Source organism: Poecilia reticulata, linkage group LG5 (genome assembly GCF_000633615.1).
Source record: "Poecilia reticulata strain Guanapo linkage group LG5, Guppy_female_1.0+MT, whole genome shotgun sequence".
In the NCBI taxonomy this organism is placed as follows: domain Eukaryota; kingdom Metazoa; phylum Chordata; class Actinopteri; order Cyprinodontiformes; family Poeciliidae; genus Poecilia; species Poecilia reticulata.
The window spans coordinates 28,573,466-28,601,395 of NC_024335.1; the positions used below are offsets into that span (position 1 = coordinate 28,573,466).

The 27,930-nt window shown below is 40.7% G+C and overlaps 1 protein-coding gene across 4 annotated transcripts in view; it reads left to right on the forward strand.

Moving 5' to 3' along the window:
* Positions 1-27,930, forward strand: part of epha8 (eph receptor A8) — a 130,161-nt gene that overhangs the window by 58,318 nt on the left and 43,913 nt on the right. For all 4 annotated transcript variants that reach the window (XM_008410260.2, XM_008410262.2, XM_008410261.2 and 1 more), the window contains exons 3-6: positions 8,177-8,230; positions 8,613-8,756; positions 12,140-12,289; positions 15,328-15,643. In XM_008410260.2, the coding sequence (XP_008408482.1) occupies positions 8,177-8,230; positions 8,613-8,756; positions 12,140-12,289; positions 15,328-15,643 (664 nt within the window). The remainder of the gene's footprint in view (positions 1-8,176; positions 8,231-8,612; positions 8,757-12,139; positions 12,290-15,327; positions 15,644-27,930) is intronic.

The window sequence follows — 27,930 nt, forward strand, 5'->3', positions numbered from 1 at the left end:
GTCTTCAAAGATCTTATAGGCCCACATGGCCTGGTTGTCACTACTGAAATCAATTCCTGATGTCTGAAAACACTCTTGTTTGTGTCCCCAAGTCTTCTATGCAGAAGCAAACCAAGGAGAAAATCTGCCAAAGAGTTACATCTGTCACATATGGCGAGCTCCAAAGCACAGCCTGAGAAACGGCGACTGTCAAAGAAAATGATTCTGATTGCTTCTAGGAGACTGAGCTTGTGACAAGCCATGGAAAAATGGATTTCACTTACTGCATTATCATGTCATGTGTCACTTGCGCACAAGGAATGGTTTCAGCTTTCACCAATCTCTTGACCTTGGAATCTCTGAGGAAAACGGTTGTGAAAATGTTTGAGATGACTGTGTTGACTACAGTCAGCTACCACGTTTCAGAAGTCTATCACTCCAGATCATTTAAGCCCACATCTTTACCAGTATGTATTTTATTATTTCTGCCCCACCTCCTCAGATTAATTCAATGCTAAACCAAAACTAACCAGTTAAGCCATTACCTGCAGAACTTCTCCAGGTATTATTATCCAGTCCCCAGCCTTGGCGCTGGGCCAAATGTCCTCATGTTTCAGATGTGTCCCTCTTACAGTGAGGACTGATGATATCTTGTATGGATCCTGGTAAATGTTCACCTCGTCCAACAATAGATGTTTAGATAAATTAGGGACAAAGATGGGCCACTTCAATTCCTGAGGGTCAATCTGCTGCATGTTTTAGATTAGCGGTTCTCAACGTGGGCGGTACCGCCCCCCGGGGGGGGGCGTTCAGAGGACAGCAGGGGGCGCTGGTGGAAATTTTTACAAAAGGGGGCGCTGGGATGCCTTTGGGGGCGTTTGGTCAAAGGTAAACTTTGCACCTTAAATGCACAACAACACCAGTTTAGACTTTGAGCAACTTGGTAAAACTGTATTGTGTAACATTAAACCATGCTTGGCTGCAACTGTACCGATGGCAGCTCTTCTTCTACTCAGTGTTTGTAGCTTCTTGGCGCAGCTTTGTTCTCCATCTACTAGTAGTTTCCACGCATCAGTTCAGCGTTACACCGGCTGATGACGTTGCTGTGATTCACTTTGTCTGGTATTTTTGTACATATGTTTTGGCAGTTCTGTGATCATGTCAAAGCAGCAACTTAAATTAAAAAGTGTTTTATTTCCGGTTGAAAGCTGCCTGCTTCCATGGAAAGACAACAGAAAATCGCTCTTAAACATGTAATTACTAAAATCACAATACCTTGACTTTGTATCCCTCTGAAAAATGAACCCATTTAAATAAAGAAATCTCTCCATGGGTGATACCACGATAGAGAGCGTTCATTTTATAGAGTTAACCCTGGTGCTTTAAGTGGTCCGGTATGAAACGGGTGTGATAGAACAACACAGCATTTTTAAATTTCAATAATCAGAATATCGAAATTGTTTCCGTTGTTTTAAAAGGTTTATGTCAGTCTGTCTTTTCCCCATCGATATGTTTCCCGAACGCTGTGCACCATAGGGGGTTAAAAAAATACAAAAATTGACGCGCACATTGCGCAAAACTCTGAAACAGGAGAAGCGGGACATAAAACGGAGCGACGAACTAGATGTGAATTATGGCATAAAAACAGAGAATCCATCAAAAAGCTCCTCGGTGGCAGGGCCCCGGGGGTGGATGAGATCCGCCCGGAGTTCCTTAAGGCTCTGGATGTTGTAGGTTTGTGTTGGCTCACGCGACTTTGCAATATCGCATGGACATTGGGGGCAGTTCCCTTGGATTGGCAGACTGKGGTGGTGGTCCCCCTGTTCAAAAAGGGGCACCGGAGGCTGTGCTCCAATTACAGAGGGGTCACACTCTTAAGCCTCCCTGGTAAKGTCTATTCAGGGGTCCTGGAGAGGAGGGTCCGTCGGATAGTCGAACCTCGGATTCAGGAAGGACATGGCCGTTTTTCACATTCTGTTTGGGGCGTCCACAGAACTGATTTGATTGATTAATCAATTTGATTGATTAAAATGTCCAGGTTTTCATTGTTTTTAAAGGAAAGGACTAACAGGCTTCCTTAAATTGAGTCTTTGCCTGGTGGCTGGTTTGGTGCAAACCACAGCAGTTTTCTGGAAGTTTGTTCCAAATTAGAGCAGCATAAAAACTGAATGCTGCTCTTCTTCTGTTCTGGTTCTAAGTAGACTAGAACCAGAACACCTGAGCAGTCTGGCAGGTTAAAACGGTGACAACAGGTCTGTAATATATTTTGGTAGTTGTATGGTCTCACAGTTGACAATGCAAATTATAGCAGAAACTAAGCAATGAAGGCAAATATTTGTAGACTTTGAGACTAGATAGCGGTAAAAGATGAACCTGAGGGGAAAGACATTAAAAAAATAATAATAATCATTTTGTTACCCTGTTGACAGGTGAGGCTGCCACTGATCTGCCTGCAAGAAAATGAATCTCAGCAAACAGCAGAGATATACAATCCAAGTCTCTATGTCAATAAATACAGTGCCTTGATCAGGTAGCGCACATCTTTAAATCTCTGACTGGTTGCTGGGAGACTGAAGGAAATGGCTTTCAGGCAACAGTCAAAATAAAGGAAAAGGAGGAAGAGAAGAATGATAGCAGAATATCACTGAATCTAATTATGCAATAGTGCAACTCCTAAAAAACAGCTTAGAAGCCTCAGTGAGATGGCAAAGAAAGAGAGTTTATTTTGTTCAAATGATTCTTTCTTAATGGTCTTGTTCAGGTATAAAAACAGAATGTTGTGCCAAGTGAAGCTTTTTGCACACGATGGGATGCCTAGCGATGTGTGGAACCTGAAATATGAGCTGATTTAAATCCTAGGTGTGTGATCTTCCCCACAGTGAGGCTGAAACTGGTGGTAGAGGAGCAGAAACCAAATGAACATTAAACTTTTTCAGCTTCAGTGTCATATACAATTTAACCATAAATTGAATAAAAAATATTCAGAACTCTTTCATGAGTGTGCACACACTTTAACTAATACTTTGCTACAGCATCTTTTGGTACATTTTTAGCATTTAGTGTTCTTTGGTAGGAATCTGTCAGTATAGCATATCTTGACTTTGTTCTGCCAACTCAGCCTGGTTTGTGACGAATATTTCACAGACCTGTCAGACGCTACTCAGATTTTGTTCTTGGTTCAGCTAGGCTGTTGTAAAATTTCACATTTTCTAAAAATGAGTTTGATTAAAAAAATATAGATATAAATATATAACTATTAAATGTATATTCTTTTACTTTCTGGCAGTCACTTGAATTTGAAAATATTCCTACATTCATTCACTTTGACTGAAGAAAAGAAAAGTGTTCTCCTGACTGGAACAAGATTATTTTGTTACTTTGGAATGTCAGGAATATCCAACTATAGAAGCTGAACTTTATTTCAGGTTTATCAAGTACACTAAAATTAATATTCGGTGCGTAATCAAGACAACTGTATCTTAATTAAAACTAAAATTATTGTTTTTTATATTCCCTGCACTCCTTTTGTTGGTCTATCATTTGTATTGCATCACCTTAAAGATGCAGAATAAAAAAAACCCATAACAGTAACATAAACCTGGTAATTTCACAATGATTTATACTTTTTTGAGACTTCCTATATATTTGCAGGAATATTTAACCTTTATTCACCAGTGATGCACTTTTATTTTAATACGTGTTCAATGGACATATTAGTTCAGGGTGATATGACTAATTCATGTCGGTGAATGTGATGTGTCCAGGAGCAAATTATGTTTCCAAACAATGAAATCACAACAAAGTCCTGAAGCAAATGTTATTAATTCAATATTCATTCATTCTTTTTTTTTTTTTTTACAAGTCGATCTTTCTTGGTGTGCATGTTGAAAAGCCCTCACTGAGACTCGTTAAAGGGGCTGATTTTGTGTGGCTTGCTAATTTAACTGAGCGTTAGATCAAACACGGTTCTATTTCCAGTATATCAAAACAATTTTAATCAGTTCGGCTTCAGTCAAAATCACTTTGACAACGAATCCTCTTTCTTCTAACTCATTCAATTATCCAGAAATTCCCTTGAATTTTCACTGCCTCCATTTACAGCCTTTGATTCTTTTTTGTTGTTGTCGTTGTTTCCTCCTGCTTTGTGGTCCCAGCATTCCTGGCGGGTAAAAACCATTCTACTCACTGTAATATTTTTCGTCACATGCAGACACTGTCCTGGGAAAAAAAAAAAATGGGCAAAAAGAATCATCTTTGAATAGATAGCAATTACACCATCTCATCCACTGATCCCAGACCAGTGCAATTAACACTTCCATTCCAGAAAGGTTATTGCTGTCAAAGAGCCCAGACAGACATGGCTGTACACACACACACACACACACACACACACACACACACACACACACACACACACACACACACACACACACACACACACACAAAGTTATTAAGTCTTTTCTGGTTGTGTAGCTGATAATGTAAGAGCCAGAAAGGTGTTGGCCTGGTCCTGATATTTCCACAGAGTTAATATGCAGACCTGTTACTTTACATAAAGTGCAGCATCAAGCCTGGAAATGCCACCTACAAACTTACCCTGACATACACACACGTGCATGCATTACCCCCACAACCATTTTGCCTCACCTTTAGTTACTTTCTCTTCATCCTCCTCTCCGTTTTCTGTCCCTGTTCTTCCTCTGCCTGTAAGCTCTGAAGAAGCTCCCGTCACATGCACTAATCTGAAATTAGATCTTTCAAAGAAGACACCGTTCATCAGCTTTGTCTCCCTCTTTGATGCCTCTCCTCGTAAAAAAATAAAATAAAATAAGGAAAAAGAAATAAGTGTCTGTTGCTTCTGCATGATTAGAGTAAGACAAGGGCAAAGAAAAAACAGTGGGGAGGTAGAAGAAGGCAAAGATGCAATGCAGCGTGACGTCACGAACGCCAGCTTAACCAATCGGCCTCCATGACTGAGGAATTAGAACAGAGCAGCGAACTCTGAGACGGTTTTCTGTGTTTTTCTCCAGAACCTTGAAATGCTTCCCATGGAGCCACGACCCAGCTGCCTGGGCTTACTGAGGAAAAGAGCTTGTTGCCCAAATTCTGGCTATCCATGGCCTCATCCATCCTCTCCTCAATGCAGCTTAGTTACCGTTCCTCCTTTTCAGAAAACACCAGCTGTGATGTCACCACCGCCATGCTTCATGGTTGGGATGGGATGGTGTCCTGGGGTTTGAACTCATCCTTCCTCTTCTTCAAGCCCTCAAATTTCTTTTAAGTCATTTTTGATATCCCATTTTTATAACAACTGAAGATATTGCAATTACTAGATTGTGCTACAAAATGATCTTTGTAGCTGGGAAATACAATGCACTGCCCCATTAAAGACATTCATAATTCAAAATTTCTGACATTGATGAATTATTTTCAACTTCATGTCGTGTGTGAGCCGTTTTGTTCCTCCTCTACCATATTAGACTTTCCCTGTTGAGAAATTGGAAAAAAAAAAGTATCAATTCAACAGGAAAATGTACACTCAGTTCAGTCTGCTGTGCTTTGAACACATTCTTTTAGCCATTTGTGTTTAGGGAACAAGAATACATAGATTTTCTGTATTGTTTAGCGCAGAACAACTCCGGTTCGCCCATCAACAGAGTTAAAGTAAATGGTGCAAGAAAGCTGAAAAACTGGTTGTGAGTACACTGATGGTAAGAAAGCATAATGAGGGAGATAGGAAGGTTATACACTCCACTAATTAGCCAGGGTCTTCACAAGTTCAAGGACAGTTTCAATTTAGCTGATAAAGATGAGAGGATGAGGGGAGAGTAAAGGCTGAAATGAGTCCTGCACCTTAATTATCCCTGTGGTCTTTGGCTCGTAGTGCCTGAGAGGCTGTGTGAGAGTCTCGGCCCAGCCTGCTGGGGGCCAGGAGGTTTGGGGTTAGCGAGGGTGGAGGGTTTCTGTGGAGAATCCCAAGCGTCTCATCCAGGCTGAGTTCAGCAGGGATCATCCCACAGCTTCCAGGAGTCCAGGTTTTCCCTTTCAATTACTCCACCTTCCTTACAAGGCTGCTCAAACCCAAGAGAGTCATCTGTAACACCAGGGTTAAACAAGCAGAGATGTCCTCCATCATGCCTGCACTTCTACATGCCCCAGTGAATAAGGCAGAGAAAATTAACAGAGCTACGTAGAGAGCCAGAATTAAAGGTTTCTTTTCTACACCCAAAGGAACAGTCCCCATGCCGTAGGGTACAGTTGTTGGAATAACCCTGAGCAATTATAGTTTTACCATTAATAACCTTAAAATTGAGGGAAATCTTCCAACCTCATGAGAGAGATGTAAGCTCTTGGTACACTACCAAACATTCATGTAGGCGTTTTCACACCCGCTCATCCAAAGTTGGGGACAAAATGTCATTAAATTTATTACATTTTCAGCTGGTGTGGTTCTCTTTTTGCACTGTGTCAAATGAACCAAAACTTAAAAAAAAACATGTTCCCCTCCTCTCCTGTGGTGGCGCTGCACCAAGAACCACTGAAGGAAAAAACACAAAAACTTCCAAAGAAGACGCTGAGCGCAACTTCCTTCTTCACCAAATGTAAACAGAAATGGAGTGATGTCAGATTTTTAGTGGTTGTAAAATCCAACACACTAGACTCGTGTTTGTTTTGGTTGCATTTACCCATAATGCCCCGTCTTACACTCCACTTCCTGCTTTTCACATTCAAACCACGCCAGAGTTCACTTCAGTCAAACCTAGATCTATGTTTGTAGGCAGACCAGAGTTCACTTTTTTGGTTTGCATCAAAGTTCAATTGATCTTTCAAACCAACCAGAGACTCTAGACAAACTGGAGTTTGATTAAAGCAGACTAAACTCTTAGACGGAAGCTACCTGAATCTCATCACGCTTTCCCTTGAGTGAAACCCATAGCGAAGATTTGCACACAATTTCTATTGAAGCTGAAACTGTTTTCTCTGTTGAGAAAAGGAAATTAAAAATTGATTGCTTCCACCTCTTATTCAAACCCCCTCAAAATGTGCAAATGTCTTAAAGCCACAGTCATAGCATAACATAAAGATTATTTTAGTATTACAGTATGAGGAAATGATAAAAACTACATGCAACATTCTAGTTTTAACAACTTTAATACACTTGAGGAAACCAATTGCCTTAAATCATGTGTTAGAAACATTTAAATATTTATTTAACTCTCATTTAAAAACACACCAATGCTAAAACATTTCAAAGTTTGTGAAAACATTTTCAGGTTTTTGCTTTTTAGGGAAGGGAGGTAATTTTAACTACCTGCCAGTGATACTGTGTCATATAAAATTAGTTCTTGCACTTTAGCTGAATTTGAGACAAAGTTTTAACATGTAAACAGTTTTTACTTCTAATCTGTCGGCACAAATCTAAGAGCATTTCTTGCAGGAATGAAAATCAGCTCGATTAAAACTACCTGTAAACATCACACAGAAACTGCAACCAGACAGCCTGGTCACACACCTGGATATGTTCTAAAAATTCCTCTATTGTTTGTGAGCTTCGGATTAAACCTTCAATTCTTAGCAGAGCCGATGACTGTTTGTTTATTTCCAACAATATTTCATAAAATCCAACTGTACATCTAAATCTGCAACAATAAACGAATCATATGTTATAATTTTACGCTTTAATATATCTCTATATCTTACCCCGACATAAAGACGACCCAAGCTTTTGATTTCTTGCAGTTTCTTGTTTAATATTTCCGGTGTGGTGTGACATACATGTTACCACAGTGATGCAGTGAGATACTGTAATTGAATTGGCGCCCACCAGAAGCATTCGGTAAACAATAAAAATCTAATCACCTACACAAGGGCCATCTAATTAAAGGGAAATGTGTCCTGCTGGAATAGCATTAAGTGAATTTCAACGCTTATAAAATGTAGAACAAACGACTTCATGTCCTCCGTCTCGTTTTCCAGAGCTCCAACCAGGAATTCAACTGCATATTTTAAAAAGCTCATTTTCTATTGAGGCTGCTATCCTGGGACTGTGAGGGGAACAAAAACAACAAAACAATGCAGGAGAATCAATGTGGGGAAATATGAATCTGTGTTGCATGATTTGCTGCATGATGTGAATCAGAGAAACCGTGATTAACCAGCGGCCATGTTCTTTTCTCTTTCCTTTTTATTTTTGCAGTGGGATGCCATTAACGAGATGGACGAGTATTTTACCCCCATTCACACGTACCAGGTGTGTTCTGCACAGCGCTCACAGCTTGTGTTTGGATCCGATACATTTCCGATACATACACGGCTTCAACTTCATCACCTTTCTAAAACAATGGCCCAAGTCATTTTTTTGCCAAAAGTGATGTATTTGCAAAAATAATTTTTTGTCCAAATAAAAAAAGACTTGGGCCATTATTTTAGGAGGACAACTTATTTCAGTACCAATGCAGAGCAGCATCTGCAGTAGCTTCGATGTCAACTACTCAAACTTTGAACAAAATGTCACTTCAAACATCCTGAACTGTCCCTCAAGGGGTTACATACCTTTTTGTTTTTTCTTTAGGTTATCACACGTAATGTTGCCTTTGGTAGTGATCTTACAATGGCGTTGTCCTCTGCATTAGGTGTGTAATGTGATGAGCCCCAGTCAGAACAACTGGCTGAGGTCCAGCTGGATCCCTCGAGAAGGAGCCAGGAGGATCTACATCGAGGTCAAGTTCACCCTGAGAGACTGCAACAGCATGCCTGGAGTTCTGGGTACCTGCAAGGTAATGCACTCTGTCAACCAATCCAGCAGCGAGAAAATCATACTCAACTCTTAGTAGGATCTGATGATGATTTTAAAATTAGACTATTTTGGAAGGGCTTGAGGTGCAACATCTGGCTCATTGACTGCTGGAGTTGGCTTTAGCTCCCTTGTCACTTCTAACAGGCTAAACTGAGTAAATCAAACAGAAGAAATGTAGGAAGAAAGTTACAAAACTGGAGTATGTAACTTTAATAAACAATATGATTTCTGCATATTTGTCCAAACTGTCACCATGTTGCGACGGTACAGTATGAGCTCCTCTGCCTCCGCCCTGTGGTCCTGCTGCTATCTGCAGAAATGTACCTCTCCTGGTCAGAAACAACATATCAGAGACAGGGGGAGGGTCTTAGTGCTGTCAATCAGTTTCAGGTACACACTTCTCAGCCCCTACCCCTTTGCTCTCTGCTGCACTACAGCTAGTTCTCGACACCAGAGTCTGCCACGAATGCTAAGGGTAGTAGTTAGCATGGCCAATGACAGCAGAGAAACAGTTTTCTTTTAACGGTAATTTGTTTCTCCACTGTTAGCACATTGAGCAGCGTGCACACAGGCATGATTATCTGAACTAAGACCCTCCTCCTGGCTCTGATTGGTGGTTTAACTGGGAGCGTGTATTTCTGCAGATGGCTGTAGGAGCACTGGGACGAGGCAGAGGAGCTCAATTTTCTTTTCACAGATTATGTGTCTCTTGCTGTAATGATAAAGTGACAGTTTGAATAAATATCTAAAAAGCATGTGAATGAATACAAACTGCAGCATTTAAATACTGCAGCTGCAAATAGTCCGAATTAATTCTATTGAGCGGACTACAAGAAAGTGCTGGGTTTGATTCCCGGCCCCGGTTTTTCTGCATGGAGTTTGCATGTTCTCCCTGTGCATGGTGGGTTCTTTTTGGGTACTCCGGCTTCCTCCCACAGTCCAAAAACATGACTGTCAGGTTAATTGGTTTCTCTAAATTCTCCTTAGGTGTGTGTGCATGGTTGTTTGTCCTGTCTGTCTCTGTGTTGCCCTGTGACCTCCCCTCTAGTCTGAAACGTTTGCTGTAGTTAGACACCAGCAACCCTCCTGACCCCACTAGGGACAAGGGTGTTAGAAAATGGATGATGGATAATTCTGCCAACATACTAATGGATCTAGTTGTGGATCCAAACCCAACCTACATTTTAAGCACTCAAACCCACATCTGATAAACTTTCAGTAAAACTCAATGTTTGCAAACTGCTATCATATAAACTGCACATTTTGTAGTTGATACAGTTTGTTGGTTCTTTATCCTGAATTAGACCAGAGGATAATTGCTTATATACTTATCTACCAAACCAGAACAGGGATTGGATCTTGGAACCCAGAAAAACTACCTTAGCAACTACTTTTTAGACTCCTATTCTTCCAAACCAGAAAAGGATTTAGATCAGAGGAGAGTTACTTATACTCATCTACCAACCCTGAATAGGAGTATCTAGTTTATTTACTTTGGCTCAACATTATTAGATTTTTCTTCTTTGCTCTTTCCTTTAGTTTATTATTTTGCTTGTATTTCCTTTTAATCCCTGTAAAGCACTTTGTGTTGCTGAAAATGTGCTGTATAAATAAAAATACCTTACCGTACCTACCTTATGCTGTGATTTTCACCCGTCTTTGGCTCTTCAATCATGTCCAGTCTGAATCGGATCCTTGAGTAGTTGGCAATAACTCAACTCAGACTGTGCTTCTTTTTATCTGTTTGTCTTGTCCCAGAGTTGCAAGTTGAGACAAGTGGGACATTTAGAAGACAAACAAACAAAAAAATAAACGCAATTAAGCAATGTTGCTTAAGTCAACGTCAGCTGAGGCAGCTGAATGTCATTTAGGGCTAATCACCGTCAGCATTAATTAATTTACACATGATTATTTTCTAAACTGTGTAAACAAAAATCTGAGTGGAGACACGGCCTCCCTGCTGCGGATGTATGTTTTTCATCAGCTGTGAATATTTATACAGATATATGTTTATTCACTGGCAGCTTGATGGTTAGCGCTGAGGCTAATAGTTGCTGGTTTAATCCTGACTCAGAGTTTCTCTCTTTAGGGTTTGCTTGTTCTCCCCACAGTCTAAAACTAAGCAGGTTGGCTAAATTGTAGAAGAAATCCCCCTTTCCCAAACCAAAATATTTATCAATGGTAATTTTTTTTATTTCCTTGTTATTTTTTATTTTTGGATGTTTAAAATGTTGTCCATTTCCAGTGTTGTGTACAGAATTATTAGTCTTTCTGACGGTGGACTTACATTATGCTATAACCACTATATTACGTAAAAATGGTTTCAAAAGCAACAATACTGTCAATATTGTTTATCACAATCATTTCCGGGACAATTGATCATCCAGTAAAATTTGTAATATTTATAGGCCCAATATTATATGCAGAAACTTTGAGTAATATTATATGTACATCACAGTACTAGTCACAGTACTGTGACTAGTGTGACTAGTCACAGTACTGTGACTAGTCACACTAGTCACAGGATGCACGGTTTTCAACAACCTGAACAAATACAAATCAGAAAAGTTTGGTGTGAATTTGTGTTTAGCCTCCTGAGTAAATACTTTGTGTAGTGTGTACTTTATATTGAGTATTTTGGGCTTTGTATCTACTGGATTTGCACATCTACAGTTTTTGCTCATTCATACTCAGTCAAACTCGATGGAAGTTGACCTTTTCAAAAAGGTCAACTTCCATCCTAGTTTCAAGTTTCTTTTGGAGCCTCTAATATTTAATTACTCACACATGAACCAGGTTTTACCAGCCAGGTGTCTTCTGAAGGCAATTTGATTTTGTTTAAGGGGTGTTGGAACAAACGGGGGTCGTTACAAATGCACAACACAATGTTCTGATGTTTAGTTGTAAAAGAAAAAAAAAAATCATTTATCCTTTTCCTACTTAATAAATACGTGTTTTTTTTTTGTTTGTTTTTTTTTTACTTTATTCTAATCTGTTTGCATTTAACATCACAAAATCCAGTAAAGTAAAAACAGTTTGAATTTTTTCACACAGTTCTACAGAATGCTTTGGAAAAACTGTTAAGCGATGTCTATCACAGTTATGACAAACGAAGGCTTTTATGTTTTCTTAATGAACATTTGACGATTCTGACTGTAAAAAAAAAATCACCTTTTATAATTAACATTTAAGGTACACAGAGTAAAAGACCATTGTACTGGATTATGGGAAACTCGGTGCAACACATTTCTTCTGCTCTTCTATGAAACCTGATGTATGCTCCTATGATGTGACGTAATCATTCTTTACCTATTAACTCATAGCACATGCTCAGAGCTTGTTGTTTCTGTGTCCGTTGTCCAGGAAACCTTCAACCTGTTCTACTATGAGTCGGACAGAGCCGTGGGCTCAGCCATACGGGAGAACCAGTTCATTAAGATCGACACCATTGCTGCAGACGAGAGCTTCACAGGCGTGGACCTGGGGGTCCGCAGACTGAAGCTCAACACTGAGGTATGAACTATGTGCATTTACACGACTGCTGCTCACACTTTGCAGCATTACTTCATCTCATGTAGCACTATGAAGATCCATCCATCCATTTTCTTACACCCTTGTCCCTCAGTGTGGTCAGGAGGGTTGCTGGTGCCCATCTCCAGCTAACGTTCCGGGCGAGAGGCGGGGTCACCCTGGACAGGTCACCAGTCTGTCACAGGGCAACACAGAGACACACAGGACAAATAACCATGCACACACACACTCACCATGAAGATGTTTTGTGTTATCAAGATTCACTCAGTGCTTGAAGTGAAATGGAGGGCTTGACGTTCGTATGACTGATTTGGCTGATCTGACCACTTGGGGGCACTCTTAGATCCATAAATATGATTAAAAAACACAAAGTCTGCGGTGCTGTGGTGGAGCAAGGGTTAAGCACAACCCACATAAGGAGGCCTTAGTCCTCAACACGGCTGTTGCCGGTTCAAATCCCAGGCTGGTGACCTTTGTCCTCCCTCGCTCTCATTTCCCTTCTTTCCTGTCATAGCACTTTCAAATAAAGACCACTAGAGCCAAAAATACCTTTAAAACAAAACAACAAAGTCTAAATGATGAGGTGACCGCACCCTTCACACACATGTACTGTTAAGACAATTGAAACTGCAGCAAAGGGGCTGCTGTGGTGGCGCAGGGGCAAAGCACAACCCACGTACTGAGGCCTTAGTCCTTGTGCCAGTGGTCGCAGGCTCGATTCCCAGCCTACCGACATTTGCTGTATGTCAAGCTACTTTCAAATAAAGGCCACTAGAGTCAACAAAACCTTTAAAAAGAAGCATTCATGTCCCCAAAAAACTTGAGCTTACGTTAGTCCTTAGAGGTGGACTGAACTCGGACTCAAAGCAGACGTCATGACGACGTATTAGGGCCGTTGTAGATGGAAAAAAGGGAGTAAATTTCCATCTTAAACCTCAGAAATTTTGAGATTAAAAACTCAAAATTGAAAACTGCTCAACAGGAAACAGTGTTTACATTGACACCAGAACGTAGGGAATCAGTGTACTTGATTTTTATTTATTTTTTCCGTCTTGGCCAATATAAACGTTGTAATATTGTCGTTAATTTTACTTGTTCTACAATGAAAGACACTCCTGAAGAGCCTCTTCTTTTCTTTTAGCTTCAAATTTAATAGTGGATGGTGCAAATTTAATACAACAGACACACTAACAAATTGTTGCAGAGAAGATTTGTAGTTTATAATCTTCAGACTCAAGTAGAGATAAGTTAGTCAAACTATTCCAATGATCTGGCTTTTAATATATAGCTACCATCTTTCCTTTTCTTCCTTCGGTAATTTAACATGAGAAATGTGAAGCTTTTCTGTTGTATGTCCCAATATTTCTTTTCTTAATGCTCGTTTTATTAAAATAAGAATCCAAATAGATCATCTCAAGCCTGATGTATTGGGCGGTTTCTCAGAGTTCCCAGTGTTGCCACTGAGCTATTAAAAACACTTCAGACCTAGCGTGGCAATATGTTTCTTCATCCATCACAAACACACACACACACACACACACACACACTCTGTAAATGGTTTATTTTTATTCAGTCCCACATACAACAGTGTGGCTGTGAGAATTTCTCACTTAAAAGTGGATTAATCCACCCACGAAAATAGTTCCCAAGAAATGTCCCATTTACTCCTGTTAAGGTTAGACTCCTGGCATGTATAAGTGCCGCCTAATGCTTCTGTGGTGGAGCACTTAAAGTCTGATTTGTTGACAGCGAAAAATAAAATCACCAACCTTATCCTGCAAAGCTGATTTTCTGCACACACTCAGACATGAGAAAAGTAATGCCTTTTGAAATGGGTTGATTTTGGTGCACATAATGTAAAGCCACACCATCTTCTGAAGGGTTGTTATGCTTTTTAAAAGTGTCAAAGCATACACCATACTTACAGCGAGTAAACCAATTGGATTTTTTATTTATTGAGCAGAATCTTGGAAGCCCTCTGCAGCAGCATCCGTGTGCTTTAGACTCACAAATCTAAAAGCAAAGTGAAACGACTGGATGTAAAGAAAGGGCAGATTCTCACATTTGGTCAGAAATTTCAATTTTTCCTCTGAAGACTTTATGTGACAGAACAACACATCACAGTTTATCAGTGTGTAGTAGAAAAGAAAATGATAAACAGTTTTTAAAACTAGTAGAATGAAAGATTTGTTTTTCAGAACACTTACCATAATCTCTGAAACCTCTAAATAAAATCCAAACACTAATTTTGTTCTTGGTGTGGCTGAAGTTATTAATCTAGCAAGGTGCTTAAATGGTAAATGGCCTGAACTCGAATAATGCTACGTCCACCAGACTTTGTGAAGTCTGGTGGACCCCATAGCACTTCACACTACGTTTAGTCATTCACACACATTCACACACTGATGGTGATAAGCTACTAGATAGTAGCCACATCTGCCCTTGTGCAGATGGTGAAGCTCCCATGCATCGGCGCCACCTGTTGGGCCCTCTGACCACCACCAGCAGGCAAAGCGGGTGAAGTGCAAAGACTGAGACAGATGGAGTTTGAACCAACAGCACACTCCTGTCACAGTCACCACCACTGGCTATTTTTTGACCATTTGTTCCTCAATTTTTTAAAGTTTTTTTTTTTTAGATGTTTTGCTGCTTTTTAATCTCATCCCTCTTCATGTTGGCAGACAGGTGCTACAGTTTCTTGTGATTTCATGATTAAAACCACAAGCAGTCATGGTTAAACTGAGCTGAGCGTTCCAAAACATGTTTGTTAATCTGCTAATTTAAGATTTATTAAGTAGGCTGATTGCTTTCTACCCCCACACAGGCCCAGCATGGTTTGGATAGATTTTTATTTCTGTAATCATTGAAAATATTGTGTTGAAACTCAACGTTGCACTTATCCTGGTTTGATGTAAGAATTTGCTTGATAATCTGAAAAGTAAAAACAGAAGAAACATGTAAGGTTGTGGATACTTTTCATATGTTGAACTTGGTATTCACCAACTCCTCTCTGGACACAGGTGAGAGGGGTGGGCCCTCTGAGCAGACGGGGCTTCTACCTGGCCTTCCAGGACATCGGCGCCTGCATCGCCCTCACCTCCGTCCGGGTCTACTACAAGCGCTGCGTGGGCATCAGCCGCAACTTGGCAGTTTTCACGGACGTAGTGACGGGGGCCGACTCATCCTCGCTGGTGGAGGTCAGGGGTCAGTGCGTTGACCACGCTGAGGAGAGGGATACCCCTAAGATGTACTGCAGCGCAGAGGGCGAGTGGCTGGTCCCAATCGGACGGTGCGTGTGCTCAGCTGGCTTTGAAGAGCACAGAGACTCCTGCGTTGGTAAGTCAGTTCAAATTCATTCCTGCTCTCTTTGTGGATTTGCTCGATTTGGGAAAATTCTGTATGGAAAACTGATCCACACTGTAGATTCTGTTGCATTTGTTGTGTCGAACAGAGAAGAGAGAGGACCGGAGGAACATGGCTAATCCACAGGCCTTGTACGTTTGTCGGTGATTCATTAGTCATGGCTGTACAGTGAACTGAGCAGATGGGAAGGTTCAACTGAGGCTGATCTCACACTGGACTATTTCCAAAAGTAGTTCACCTCCCACTTGACCCACCTGCTTATTGTGGCTAATGTGAAACAAAGGCTCCCCATTGTGATCTCAATCGTTAAGCAGGTTTAGTCTCCACAGCAGGTCATTACGGAGGGATTTTTCCACTCTGCAATCTCTGAAAAAGTGGGCTGTGAATTGTCCACTTCCATCTACCCACTCACTGTCTTTTGTTTATCTGGGATCAGGTCATGGGGTCAAGGTCCAGAAGGAAAACCCAGACATCACTCTCCCTGGTTATATACTCTCTCCAACATAATCTGACAAGGTCTCCTACCAAAAGGTGAATGCCTTGCGTAGGAAGCGTCCTGGTAGATGCTTGTAACTTTTCGACTGACAGCAGCTCTATTCACCTGGAGGCCAAAAATATTGACTTATTTATTTATTTTTATCTAAATCATCTTTACACAAAAAGAGGTGGTGATTTTATTGCCAAAATCACTTTTGGAAAAAATAGAGAGAAAAAAAAAGCCTTGGACCATGAAGTTAGGACGGTGAGGCACTGCTAGAGAACAAGACAGCAAGATGTTTCATCTGACCCAGAACCTTTTTATGATCAAATCACCAATATTTGATTGGATCTTACTCACTTATGTAGTATATGTCTGTCGATCTTCTTACCTTGTGAAATGTGTTCGCTCCAAAGCCATGAGTACACAGAGGGCTGCTGGTCCTTAAGGCTGACAGCTGCTGTTCGTCGCCTTTGCTTATCGAAAGGTTCACAATAAAATAATGAGTTTGGTTTGCATCCTCGTCTGTTTGTGCCGCTGAACTCATTTTTTAGTGAATTCATTTAAATAAAAGTGAAATTAGGCAACCAACTGTCTGTTTTTGACAATCTTTTCAGGAGTCGGCGCACATTGGTTTTTTTTTAATGTCCGTCATGGTGGAGTGGGTCGTTTGCATGTGCAAAGAGTCAATTGGAGTCTAAAAAACATTTCCTTTAAAAATTAATTCAAATCAATAGTTTTCAAAGCAGGTGCATAATGTCACCTTGGCGGGCCGGAGCTTACAACTGTTCGGTAGAGATGTGGGTCTTACAAAAAGCTCGGTAAGATTTCCAAACCTAACAAAGCATCAAATGGTGAAGGGGCAAAATGACCAGCACATACTTAAAGCACACAGTTTGCTTTGGCAGAAACTGTTACCAGAGGTGCTGCACATCCACTGTCTTGCTCATTTAAATAAAACTCCTACCTGTATGCACAGCTGAACACCTAAACGGCCCAGAGCGAGGCAAAGTTCATGACAAGGTCAGGAAAGCATTTATCTGCCTGAGCTTAGCTTCAGCCCAACCTCTTAACTCCAGAAAAAAATTAAAAATAAAATAAAAACTAGTTTGAACTGGCTGAACTTCTCAAGCATTCTGTTTTCTCAGTGAAAAAATGATCGTGTAAGCATCAGTTACTCCATTCACCTGTCTGAAGACTTCCTCTGTGCTCTGAGCATGAGCAGCAGTGTCTGCAGAGTGCAAAAAGCCTTTGAAGCAACACATGAATTTAAAAAAGGTTTTAACCTTTCCTACGAATCAAAAAGTCTGTTTGAAGCTTGGAACGGGATGATGTAGAAAAAAAAAGATTACTTGGGTAAAGAGGTTCAAGGTCCGGTCAACAGCTTTTCTGAAGCCTACAGTAACATCTCTCTGAAGTCAGTAAATACTGAGAACAGTTTAGCTTCTGATGCTTTTTCATCCTGCTTTAAAAAGGACATTTACTCAAAATGCAATTTTTTTGTTATCCTCACTTTTTTGTTCTTTTTTTATTTTCTTTCTTTCTGTTATTGTGATTATCCAGCCTAATTTAGAGTCTTAAATATCTTTCAGAATTGTCATTGGTTACAGTAATTAAAAACTATTAATCACAGAGTGATGGATAATTAAAACCTAAAAGCAGTTTGTCAGCTAAACGAGCCGAACAAGACACGGAGCACAGCAGTGTCGGCATCTCCTTCCGCTTTCCCTCCCGCTCCCTGCGCTCCGTCTCCTGCAGCCTCATAAATCTCTGCTGCGCGTCGCCCGCCTCGGCCCGGAGGAAAACGCCCTCTCTCTATTACAAGAGTTAGCAATTCACATCAAAGCAGTTTTAAAAGCATCAAAGTGTATTTAAAAAGATGATAGTCTCCATATGCAGTTATCATGAAACACAATAAATAACCACCTGTTCCTAAGCAGGTCTTAAAGTTGGATAATTACAACATCAGAAGAACAAGTGAAATAAAAGACAACATGCTGTCATTTGTCAAAAACGAAGCCAAAAACACAAGAGTCCAAGCAAATCATTTGTAGGCCAACATCAGTGGCTTGAATTTGACTCGTGTGGCTAACAGTAGCCAGTGGAGCTCAAAGCAGAGGGGTGACGTGAAAACGTTTAGGCTGATTGAAGACAAGATACGCTGCCATATTCTAAACTACCTGCAGAGGTTTAGAAGGGTGTTACAGTAGTGAAGGCAGAATATAACCACAGACTGCACCAGAAGTACTTTAAGTTTAGCCATGTGAACTGGTGCGAACAAGCAAGAGGGACAAAGTTATCTTTAAAAGGTCATCTGGTCATTTATGAGCTTGGTTTGGTTGGGAAGACGAGCAGCAGGTTTAGTTGGAGATGATGGGCTTTGATTAATGCTGATACACCATAAAGACAGGCAACTGTTACTGCTAAGAGCTGGATGTTATCCATCTAATTGTAATGTTGCAGTTGGGGTGGTCGGATGATCTGGTCCAGAGAGGGTGACGTATGAGAAGAGGTCTTAGTACGTAGACTTGGGGAACTCCTGGTTTAATGTGGTGAGCTGTAGAACTGTCACAAAGTACCAACCAGTAAGGTAGGAGTATGGACCAAATGGACCAAAAGATACAATAGGACAAGTACTGAAGACTTGGCTTGTCGGTCTGGCTTCTTCTTTGACTTCTGTTATTCAACAGAGCCATTTGAGTGCAACGGCCACTTTTGAACCAAGATTGGTTTGAGTCAAGTACATTGTTTTGTGAGAGAAAAACCGCCCTTTCAATGGTTTTAGACAGAAACAGGAGAGAGGTCCGTCGATGGTTTCCAAGGTGAGTGCGAACAACTGTAAAAATGGAAGCAAGCAATAAAATTTTTTTTTTTTTAATTATAAATATATATATATATATATATATATACTTCATAGTAAGTTTGAGTTTACTATGAAGTAGTAAACTCAAACTCATATGCAGTAAAGGCATATGACGCCTCGACTGCTCTGGTAACAAACTGGGTCGCTGTGCTAATTCACCCTCACCAAATCCAGCCACTGTCACGCACACTCAAGACCATACAAGACCCAGAGAGCCGAGCATGGCACGAGATGGTGAGGGGAAGGCGGTTCAGAGTGAGGGTTTGTAAATGCATGTGCGTGTGAGCAGTAAGGGTGAAGGCAGAAAAAAAAAAAAAAACCTAAATCACACACGGATGTGCGTGGATGCAGAGTATGTGTGTGTATATGAGCGTGCTTAAGTGCTTTTCCCTTGACAAAGGTGCAGGGCTTTGGCTGAGAGTCTGACATCACGTGTGTGTGTGCGTGTGTGTGTGTGTGTGTGTGTGTGTGTGTGTGTGTGTGTGTGTGGGTGTGTGTGTGTGTGTGTGTGTAGGAGAGAGCACAGGGTTGCGTGACATGCACAAAAGTGTCACAGGGAAAGAAGCAATGAAAGACGAAGGGAAAAAGAGAGGAGAGACGTTGGTGGGGAGGTTGACTGAACCACTGGTCCACTTGAGTTTTCATCAAAACACTGAGTTTGTGTGGGTGTGTGTGTGGGTGTGCAGAGATGCGTGCAGGTGGCTACTGTATGTGTGTGTTGTGAGCCTTTGGACTTAAGTGCCCCATACAGTGAGAGCGATTGAGGACACACTGATATAAGGCACACACACTTAGTTTGGTCACAACACCTCAGCTCAGCTGGCTCACTCAAGCTTGAAACACAGGCACACACACGCGGACACACACACGCGGACACCCCCACGCACACACACACACCTAAAAATAAGTGGGAGGGATATCTTTAAGGAGGGGCTGCTGGGTGGATTTGTACTCGCTCAGTCAGCGGACCACGGCCTTGTGGAAGCAAAATTCTCCGATAGGTTTTCGTGATTCTCTCAGCGGTGGATTTGAAAGAGTAAAAGTTTAGAAGATTTAAAGTTCCACTCAGTTATTCTTATTTGCGATTTAAGTTGTGCCAAATCACACCAAAAATATCCAAGAGCAACCTTTCAGAAGTGAAAGCTAAAGATAATCGGGTCCAGATCAAACACTCACGCTAACTTTGAAACTTATCGTGAAATGTTCTGTACATCACTAGCGCCCCTTTGTGGACCTTTACAGATATGAATGAAATACCTTGGAAGTTTCCTGAGGATCCCAAACATCTCCTGGTCAGTGGTTTCTGACAGGAAGTGGGTTAAATGGAGAACCTCTGAAAAAAACTTGTTGAAAGTTACTCTGACCCATGTTTCTTGATGTAAGGGAATTTCAAAAGCTAATAATGTGCTGCTATTTTGTCTGATTATTTGTCTGATTTTTGGCTACTAAAGAAAGACTTAAAACTTTTCTTTTGTAGTAAATGACTCAAATGAAGCCCAAAATCGCCTAAAATTTCACTTTTAATTTTGATTTCAGACTTTGTCGAATTTGATGAGACACCAGTCATTTGACTGGTTAATAACTTGAACAGGGAAAGAACAAAATATCCTCCTGGCAGTTGTTAACCTTTACTTTGGTTGAACTAAGTAAGGCCAAAGCAGCAGAACAAGGACCATTACTGCAGGTACAGTTCAAACCAGAAGTTTAAATACTTTGAATAAAAAGAAATACACATTTTTTTTCTCGCTTTCTGAAGTTGAATAATGAAAAGGCTTACTTATTGTAGGTCAGCTAAAATGAGCAAAATGATTACTATATGCTAGGTATCGTAATAATGACACAGGTTTATTTATCAACATCTTCAATTTCAAGACTTTATAAACGTTTCCTCAGTATTTGGTAATGGCATCTTTGAACTGCTTGACTTTGGTCAAAACATTTGGGTTTTGTCCCACAAGCTTCTCACATATGGTGAGAGTTTCTGATTAATGCTCTCTTCACCTTGTAAAGTACCATGTCTTGGTAGGTTTTTGGTTTAAGTCTTTCCATTTGCAGAGGTTGAACTGAACAATCCTGAGCTCTTCAAAGTTTGTGACATTGTTTTACAACCGATCCCTGCTTTAAGCATCTCCAGGTTCTCCCGGACCCGTCAGCTGGGTCAACTACATATTATTCAGGTGGATGCGAACACATACATTGTAAAGATGTTTTACAGCCTTTCTTCTGGGGATTTTTCCTTCATAATTTAAAGTGATATATAAAGTCTTTGAAAACTGATTTCAGATATATCACTCTGCTCTGCACAGTGAACATTAAAAGGAGGCAATGTTAAAATGCAAATGACAACTCTGAATATGCATAGAACTGCCATCCTCTTTCAGCTTCATAATGGAATCTAATAAAATCTACCTATTTCTCTGGAATGTTTTTAGATTCTTTTTAATTGGAAGATGAGCTGGTAAACAATAAAGCACCTATTTATCAATCCCCCCCTTCTGAATGCTGCAGCTGCTTCTTCAGGCCCGGCCTCCAGATGCTGTGTGATTAAACTGGCAGCAGGTTTGTGTTCTGCCGGTTTAAAGGTGCGCCTTCCTGGCAGGTCTTGTCATTCTTCACCTCTCCCTCTCCGGCAGACAACAATTATTAGCTTTTTAAGTCACTGAGGGATTGACTGAGGCTCAGGGCCGTTTTTTTTTTTTTTTTTTTTTTTTTTTTTACTCATGTCAGCAAACTCTCCTACGTGTCAGCGAGAAGACACTGAGGATAAATTAAAGGAAAGGTGAGCAGAATCAAGGGGCTGAGATGAAAGAATTTTAAATTACAAAGACATTGTTACGGACACTGTGATTATGGCACGGGTTTGAGTGAAAGACAAGATGCCACCAAAGGGAACGTGCGACAGTTGGGCTTTTATTGTGATAGTTATCTGTCACTGTGGCAATGCAGGGAAATATTAAAGTGAGGCAGCGGCAGAGACCGTTTAATATTCTGTTATATTCTCATTTCAAAGCACACAGCGGCTGGCTGAGGACTTTGTCCTTGCTTTTGCCTTTAAGCACCTGCCTCTTCTTTGGTGTGCCTTCCTATTTCCACTTCAAACATCTTGTATAAAACACATATGCAGAGATGGACTCACACAAGGACACACAGCGAAGCCTTGTAGGCTGACCGGTGTGTGACTGCTGCTCAGGCTGCAGCACCTTCATTGGTTCGGCGTCAATAAACCCATGATTAACAATGTCAATATTAGGGCTGCTGTCTGTGCCATTTATAGTAATATTTCTGTGAGAACGTTTATAATTGTGTTACCATAAAGTGGAAAACATAAATTTAAAACGGTACAAAAAGAGAGATTGAGCAATGATTTGATAGTGTTTATTTTGAAAAATACTTTTGTATTTGTTGCTCTATATCAAATATTTTTAAATTAAAGATATCCTGATCAGCCTTTGTTTTTGTTTCAAGTAGAAATGTTTTGCAAATTTTCATTTCAATATTTTTAAAATACTATCCAAAGTAGGGAGTTGGCGTTAAAAACCCCGAAAACAACGGAGGCATTTTACTACATCATGGAACGTTTAATGACCCAATAGGGAATAGATAAATATAGTAAATGACAAGGAACGTGTGCTCTTGTCTCACCTATATTTGATATAATTCTGTGTGTGTGTGTGTGTGTGTGTGTGGGGCTGTGCGTGTGTGTGTGTGTGTGTGTGTGTGTGTGTGTGGGGGTGTGTGTGTGTGTATGTGCGTGCATGCGCGCGTGTGTGTGTGTGTGTGTGCGTGTTTGTCCATAAGTGTCTCTCAGACATGTTGTGTGTATGTGTGTATAAAGTGTTCCCACCCAGACGTTGTGAATATGGGTGTGTTTCCGGAGCCTCTCATGTCATCCACCCCCCAAACTGAAACAATGTTGTTGATCAGCGGCTGTTTACAAACCGCCAGGAGGACGGAACTAATTTGATCACTCTGTATTCCCCCGCCGCTCCGACTCTGGAGACACTTTCAATTTTAGCTCCTCTCACGTTCCTGATAGCAGCCTGCCACAAGTTGATTCTGACAGCAATTATGAATATCGTGTTCTACTCAAGTGAGCCATGAGCCGGGGAATAATGACGTTCTCACTAAATCATCTGTTCCCCAAATCGCTTAACTGCGTCTTCATTAGGAGCTTCACATCCTGAAAGAAACGGTGGTGGGATTCAGCGGACAGACCCAGCAGCTCCTGGTACCTGTCGAAGAGCGAGATTTGATTGACCTGATTTTTACCTCTGTCTGTTTCACTCAAAATAAAAAAGGTTGCTGCGTTTCTGCCTGAGTTTTATCAGTTTGCTGATGTTTGTATGTGATCTTTTTTCATTTATTGACTTATGACTCTTATAGTATTTATGGCCACAATGTTAGTGGTTTTCATCTGGAGCTGATGTAAATATTACAGTAATTGTCAGAGATAACAGGTGTCTGAAAAGATTTTTAAAAATGTGTTGACTTTTTTTAGCTTTACATCATGTTATGATGTTATTTCCTCATCAAAATCTTACCCAGAGTGTTGCCTTGATGCTTTCATGCATGCTTGAGAAATTCTTTAATCTCCATGGCAACCATTAAGCTGAGCAAACACCTGGTAGACTTAGCTCCTCCTTGCAGCTGTAGTTCCAAGTTTGAAACAAAGCTGAGCTCATTATGCTTCTCAGTGCAATGCTGGTAAAAACATTTTTAAAGGGTTAATAGATTAGCGACATCGTGCTGACTCCCTGAAGTTTCCGAAAGAGCAGGAGTTTCTTAAAGAGACAGAGGCCCAATTTCATCGCGCTAAATCACAAAGTCAAGTTTCTTTTAAGCCAGATTAGACATGTACAGCAACTGAAGGCAACATATAGTTACTTGATTGTGCTATAAAATGCCACCATGTGTCTGCAAAATACATACTAACCGTTTAGTGTGTAATTTACTATATTAAACTAAACACTTAATTCTACAATATGCGTTTTTAGCAAGTGGGCTGCACAATGGCGGAGTTGGTAGAGCTGTTGCCTTGCAGCAAGAAGGTTCTGGGTTCGATTCCCGGTCTTTCTGCATGGAGTTTGCATGTTCTCCCTGTGCATGGTGGGTTTTCTCTGGGTACTCCGGTTTTCTCCCACAGTCCAAAAACATGACTGTCAGGTTAATTGGCCTCTCCAAATTGCCCCTAAGTGGGAGTGTGTGTGTGCATGGTTGTTTGTCCTGTGTGTCTCTGTGTTGCCCTGCGACAGACTGGCGACCTGTCCAGGGTGACCCCGCATCTCGCCCGGAACGTTAGCTAGAGATAGGCACCAGCAACCCTCCCGACCCCACTGAGGGACAAGGGTGTTAGAAAATGGATGGATAGAAAAATGGTGTTTTTAGCAGTCAAATAAATGTCAATCTGATTCCTAGCATGAAACAAATGTACCTTGACTTGGTCTTCTGCCAAGCAGCCGGACCAGAGCCACCGGTGTGACCAAACACAAAGCATCTAGTTATGGCAGCTGCAGCCGCTGCTTGCTGCGGGTTGGACGCCAAGGATCCGGCGACGTGGGGATTAATGGAGAAAGTGTGTGTGGCGTTCCTGCTGCGTGTGTCTCATTAAGTGTTTGTGCATCTCTTTATTAGAGAGCGAGCCTCAGCGGAGAGGTGTTTGTTGTTTCTGGGCCAGGATTAATTAATTTTGTCTGTCTGCTCGGACCTGTCTGATGGATGGCGATGGGTGTGACGAGTCGGTGAGGGGAGGCTGAGAGACGGGAAAGTTCCCCACAAACATTTTCACACCAGCCACAATAAAGCCGCAAACTTTAATGAGTTTTTATTGTAGAGCTTCACAAAATGATACGTTATGAAGCAAGATACATTATTTAAATCGACAATTTAGGCAATACTGTTGCACACTGTGCTTAAACTGTTTATTTTACTGGTTTTGAATATTTGATATAATTCTGACTCAAAGCGGTTCCTAAAGATTATTTTCTCTGTTTCCAAGCTTCTAACCAACCAAGGCTACTGTATAGAGTTTGAACCAGACTATAATATGCTATGATATAATAAATGAAGAAAATCTTTAATTTCTCATTCAAAGAAACCTATTAGTTATTTTTATTTTTGATTTTTTTTCTCTCACTGCTAAGAAACATTGAGTCTTTGTTCAATCTGTCTATAAATATAAAGACATTGTTTACATAAATGTTTCTGCTTCTGCCATTCTCTCTACCATGGTTTTTTAAGACACATGTAGGATCTAAACCTCACAGGTGCTTCATGTTCCTGGTTTAGAAAGACATTCTCATATTATCACTTTTCTAAAATAATGGTCTTTTTTTTTTTTGCAAAAGTAATTTATTTATTTATTGCCAAAATAGGTAACAATTCATGTTTCCCCCTAAATCCTGGAACTTCTCAGATCAACAGCGCTCTAATCTTTCTTGGAGATGTCGACCAGGTCATCTCATCTGTGTTCTATTGTTTTGTGTGAACAGGTCTCTCATGAAAATAGGACTAAATTTTAGTGAAGTTAACAAGTAGAAATAAACATGAAATCTGTCTGATGGTGTGTTCAGGCAGACGTGAAGTAATACCTGTACCATTTTGGGCGTAGACCAGAAGGTTTTGTTTCAGGGTCCTTTTGTGTTTTCTTCTGGTTAGTGTGAGCCCCCCTCAGATTGTGACAACCTGTAAACAGGAAATGGTTTTCTTGTTGCCACTGGTCTTGAAAGGACAGATGTTTGGAGTAGTTAATAGTCGTAGAGTTTTGTCCAAGTTGTTGCCATCTGAGCTGTGGATCTAATCCTCCCCCAGATTATTTATTTGATTTATTTATCTATTTTTTTCGAACATGATGGCAGTATAAAATCACACACATGAACAAGGAATGCAAAAGACACATATTTTTGTACCAGAATAATCTTAACATGCTCGAAAAGGAGTAGGAAGAAGTACGAAACTTATGAATTCCTATACCATAAATTCATACAATATTGTCAAATTTTACCCTCAATATTTTGGGCTGCACAGTGGCGCAGTTGGTAGAGCTGTTGCCTTGCAGCAAGAAGGTTCTGGGTTTGATTCCCGGCCCCGGTCTTTCTGCATGGAGTTTGCATGTTCTCCCTGTGCATGGTGGGTTTTCTCTGGGTACTCCGGTTTCCTCCCACAGTCCAAAAACATGACTGTCAGGTTAATTGGTCTGTCTAAATTGTCCCTAGGTGTGAGTGGACAGACTGGCGATCTGCCCAGGGTGACCCCACCTCTCACCCGGAACATTAGCTGGAGATGGGCACCAGCAACCCTCCCGACCCCACTAAGGGACAAGGGTGTCAAGAAAATGGATGGATGGGTAATTTTTTTTTAAAAAAGACACAGGTTAATTAATTTTCCATTTTATTTGGGTTAACGTATGTCTAAATATATACATCCATATGCACACACTCATATGCGTTAACCTCAATTTACATAAACACATTAGCTCTAACTCTCACCCATATTTCTATATCTTGCTAAAATGACCTCCTTACATTTCCTTTTCAATTGTATTAAATTTTGACTTTCTTTTAATTCCTCATTCAACTTTCTCCATAATTTTGCACCATGAATTGACACACAACTCAATTACTATCGATTTATCTGATTAATGTATGTTGGGATTAAATTAGGTGACTGTAATTTGAAAAAGTTCAACGGAAGTTGATACATCTCAATGAAGCGACGTGAAAGGAAAGAATTACTAAAGATGGTGTTAACTAACCAAAGGAAGATGAATTGAGAAAAAGAAAACGGGATCATAAGAATGAGACGGAGAAAGATGACAATACCAAGAGAAAGAAAGAACTGAGGGAGAGAAATGGACGAGAGCAGAAGAAACAAAGAAAAGAGGAAGATTGAAATAAAGACATTTAAATGAGAAATCAAAACGGGGGGGAGAGCAAATGGTAAAGCAAAGAGAGAAGATGAGATTAATGAGAAGAAGATATAAAAACAAAATTATAACCAGATGGTTGGGGAGAGAAGAAAAAGATGCATTAGGGGAAAAAAGAGAAGGAAGAAAAATAGATTAAGGAGAAGGATCCATAGGAAAAGTATGAAATGAAAGAAAAAGAGGAAAAAGGTGATGAAAAGCAAAACTAATGAAGAAAAGGGAGACTAAATATTATATAAAAAACAAAAAAGGGTAAAGAAAAAGATGAAGAGTCAGAAAAGGGAAAGAATTGAAGGAACAAACTTGCATTGACATTTTGATTCTCTTAAACCATGGGACTTAGAGTTGTGTGTGTGTTTGCGTGTCAGAGAGAAAGCGATAACAGAATGAATCCTATCTCAGCTACACACAGCAGACTCACTCCAACTTAGCTCCAGTCTATTCTGTGATTGGCCGAAGCCCTATCTCCTCTGCAGGTGTGCACGTCTACTCGGCACATGCTTCCACACACACATTCGTAGCTCTTACAACCTACAAGCCCATTCTGAACACACCCCTGCTCAGCAGCTGCCCTTGTGAATGCTTACTTTAGGAACACAACAAGTCACGGAAAGAGAAGCCTGAGAGCTACTGGGTGAATTATTGATCGAGGCGTTCCACCCTTGGCCCATGTGAGGCCCCCGTGTCCCAGCCTAGCATCTAGCAGCTATCAGTCCTGACAGTAAAGAGACAGGCAACACGATAGCAGATCACTGAGAAGCTGGCAGCCTCTGTCTGAGGGGACCGCGGGACTCCTTCAAATGATTTTCTGCCCTGACTTCTTGTTGAGTTAAACTGATGAGAACGCAGCATGCTTGTCATTTGCTTTCCTCCGCTGGAGAGCCCACCGGTCCGGAACGAACATCTGAGCGTGTGCCGCTGATTGCGTTAATGTTAAATTCTTTTAAATTGTGTAGAAAGTTCGCCCTCTGTCAGTTATTATCAGTTCTTTAAAAGAA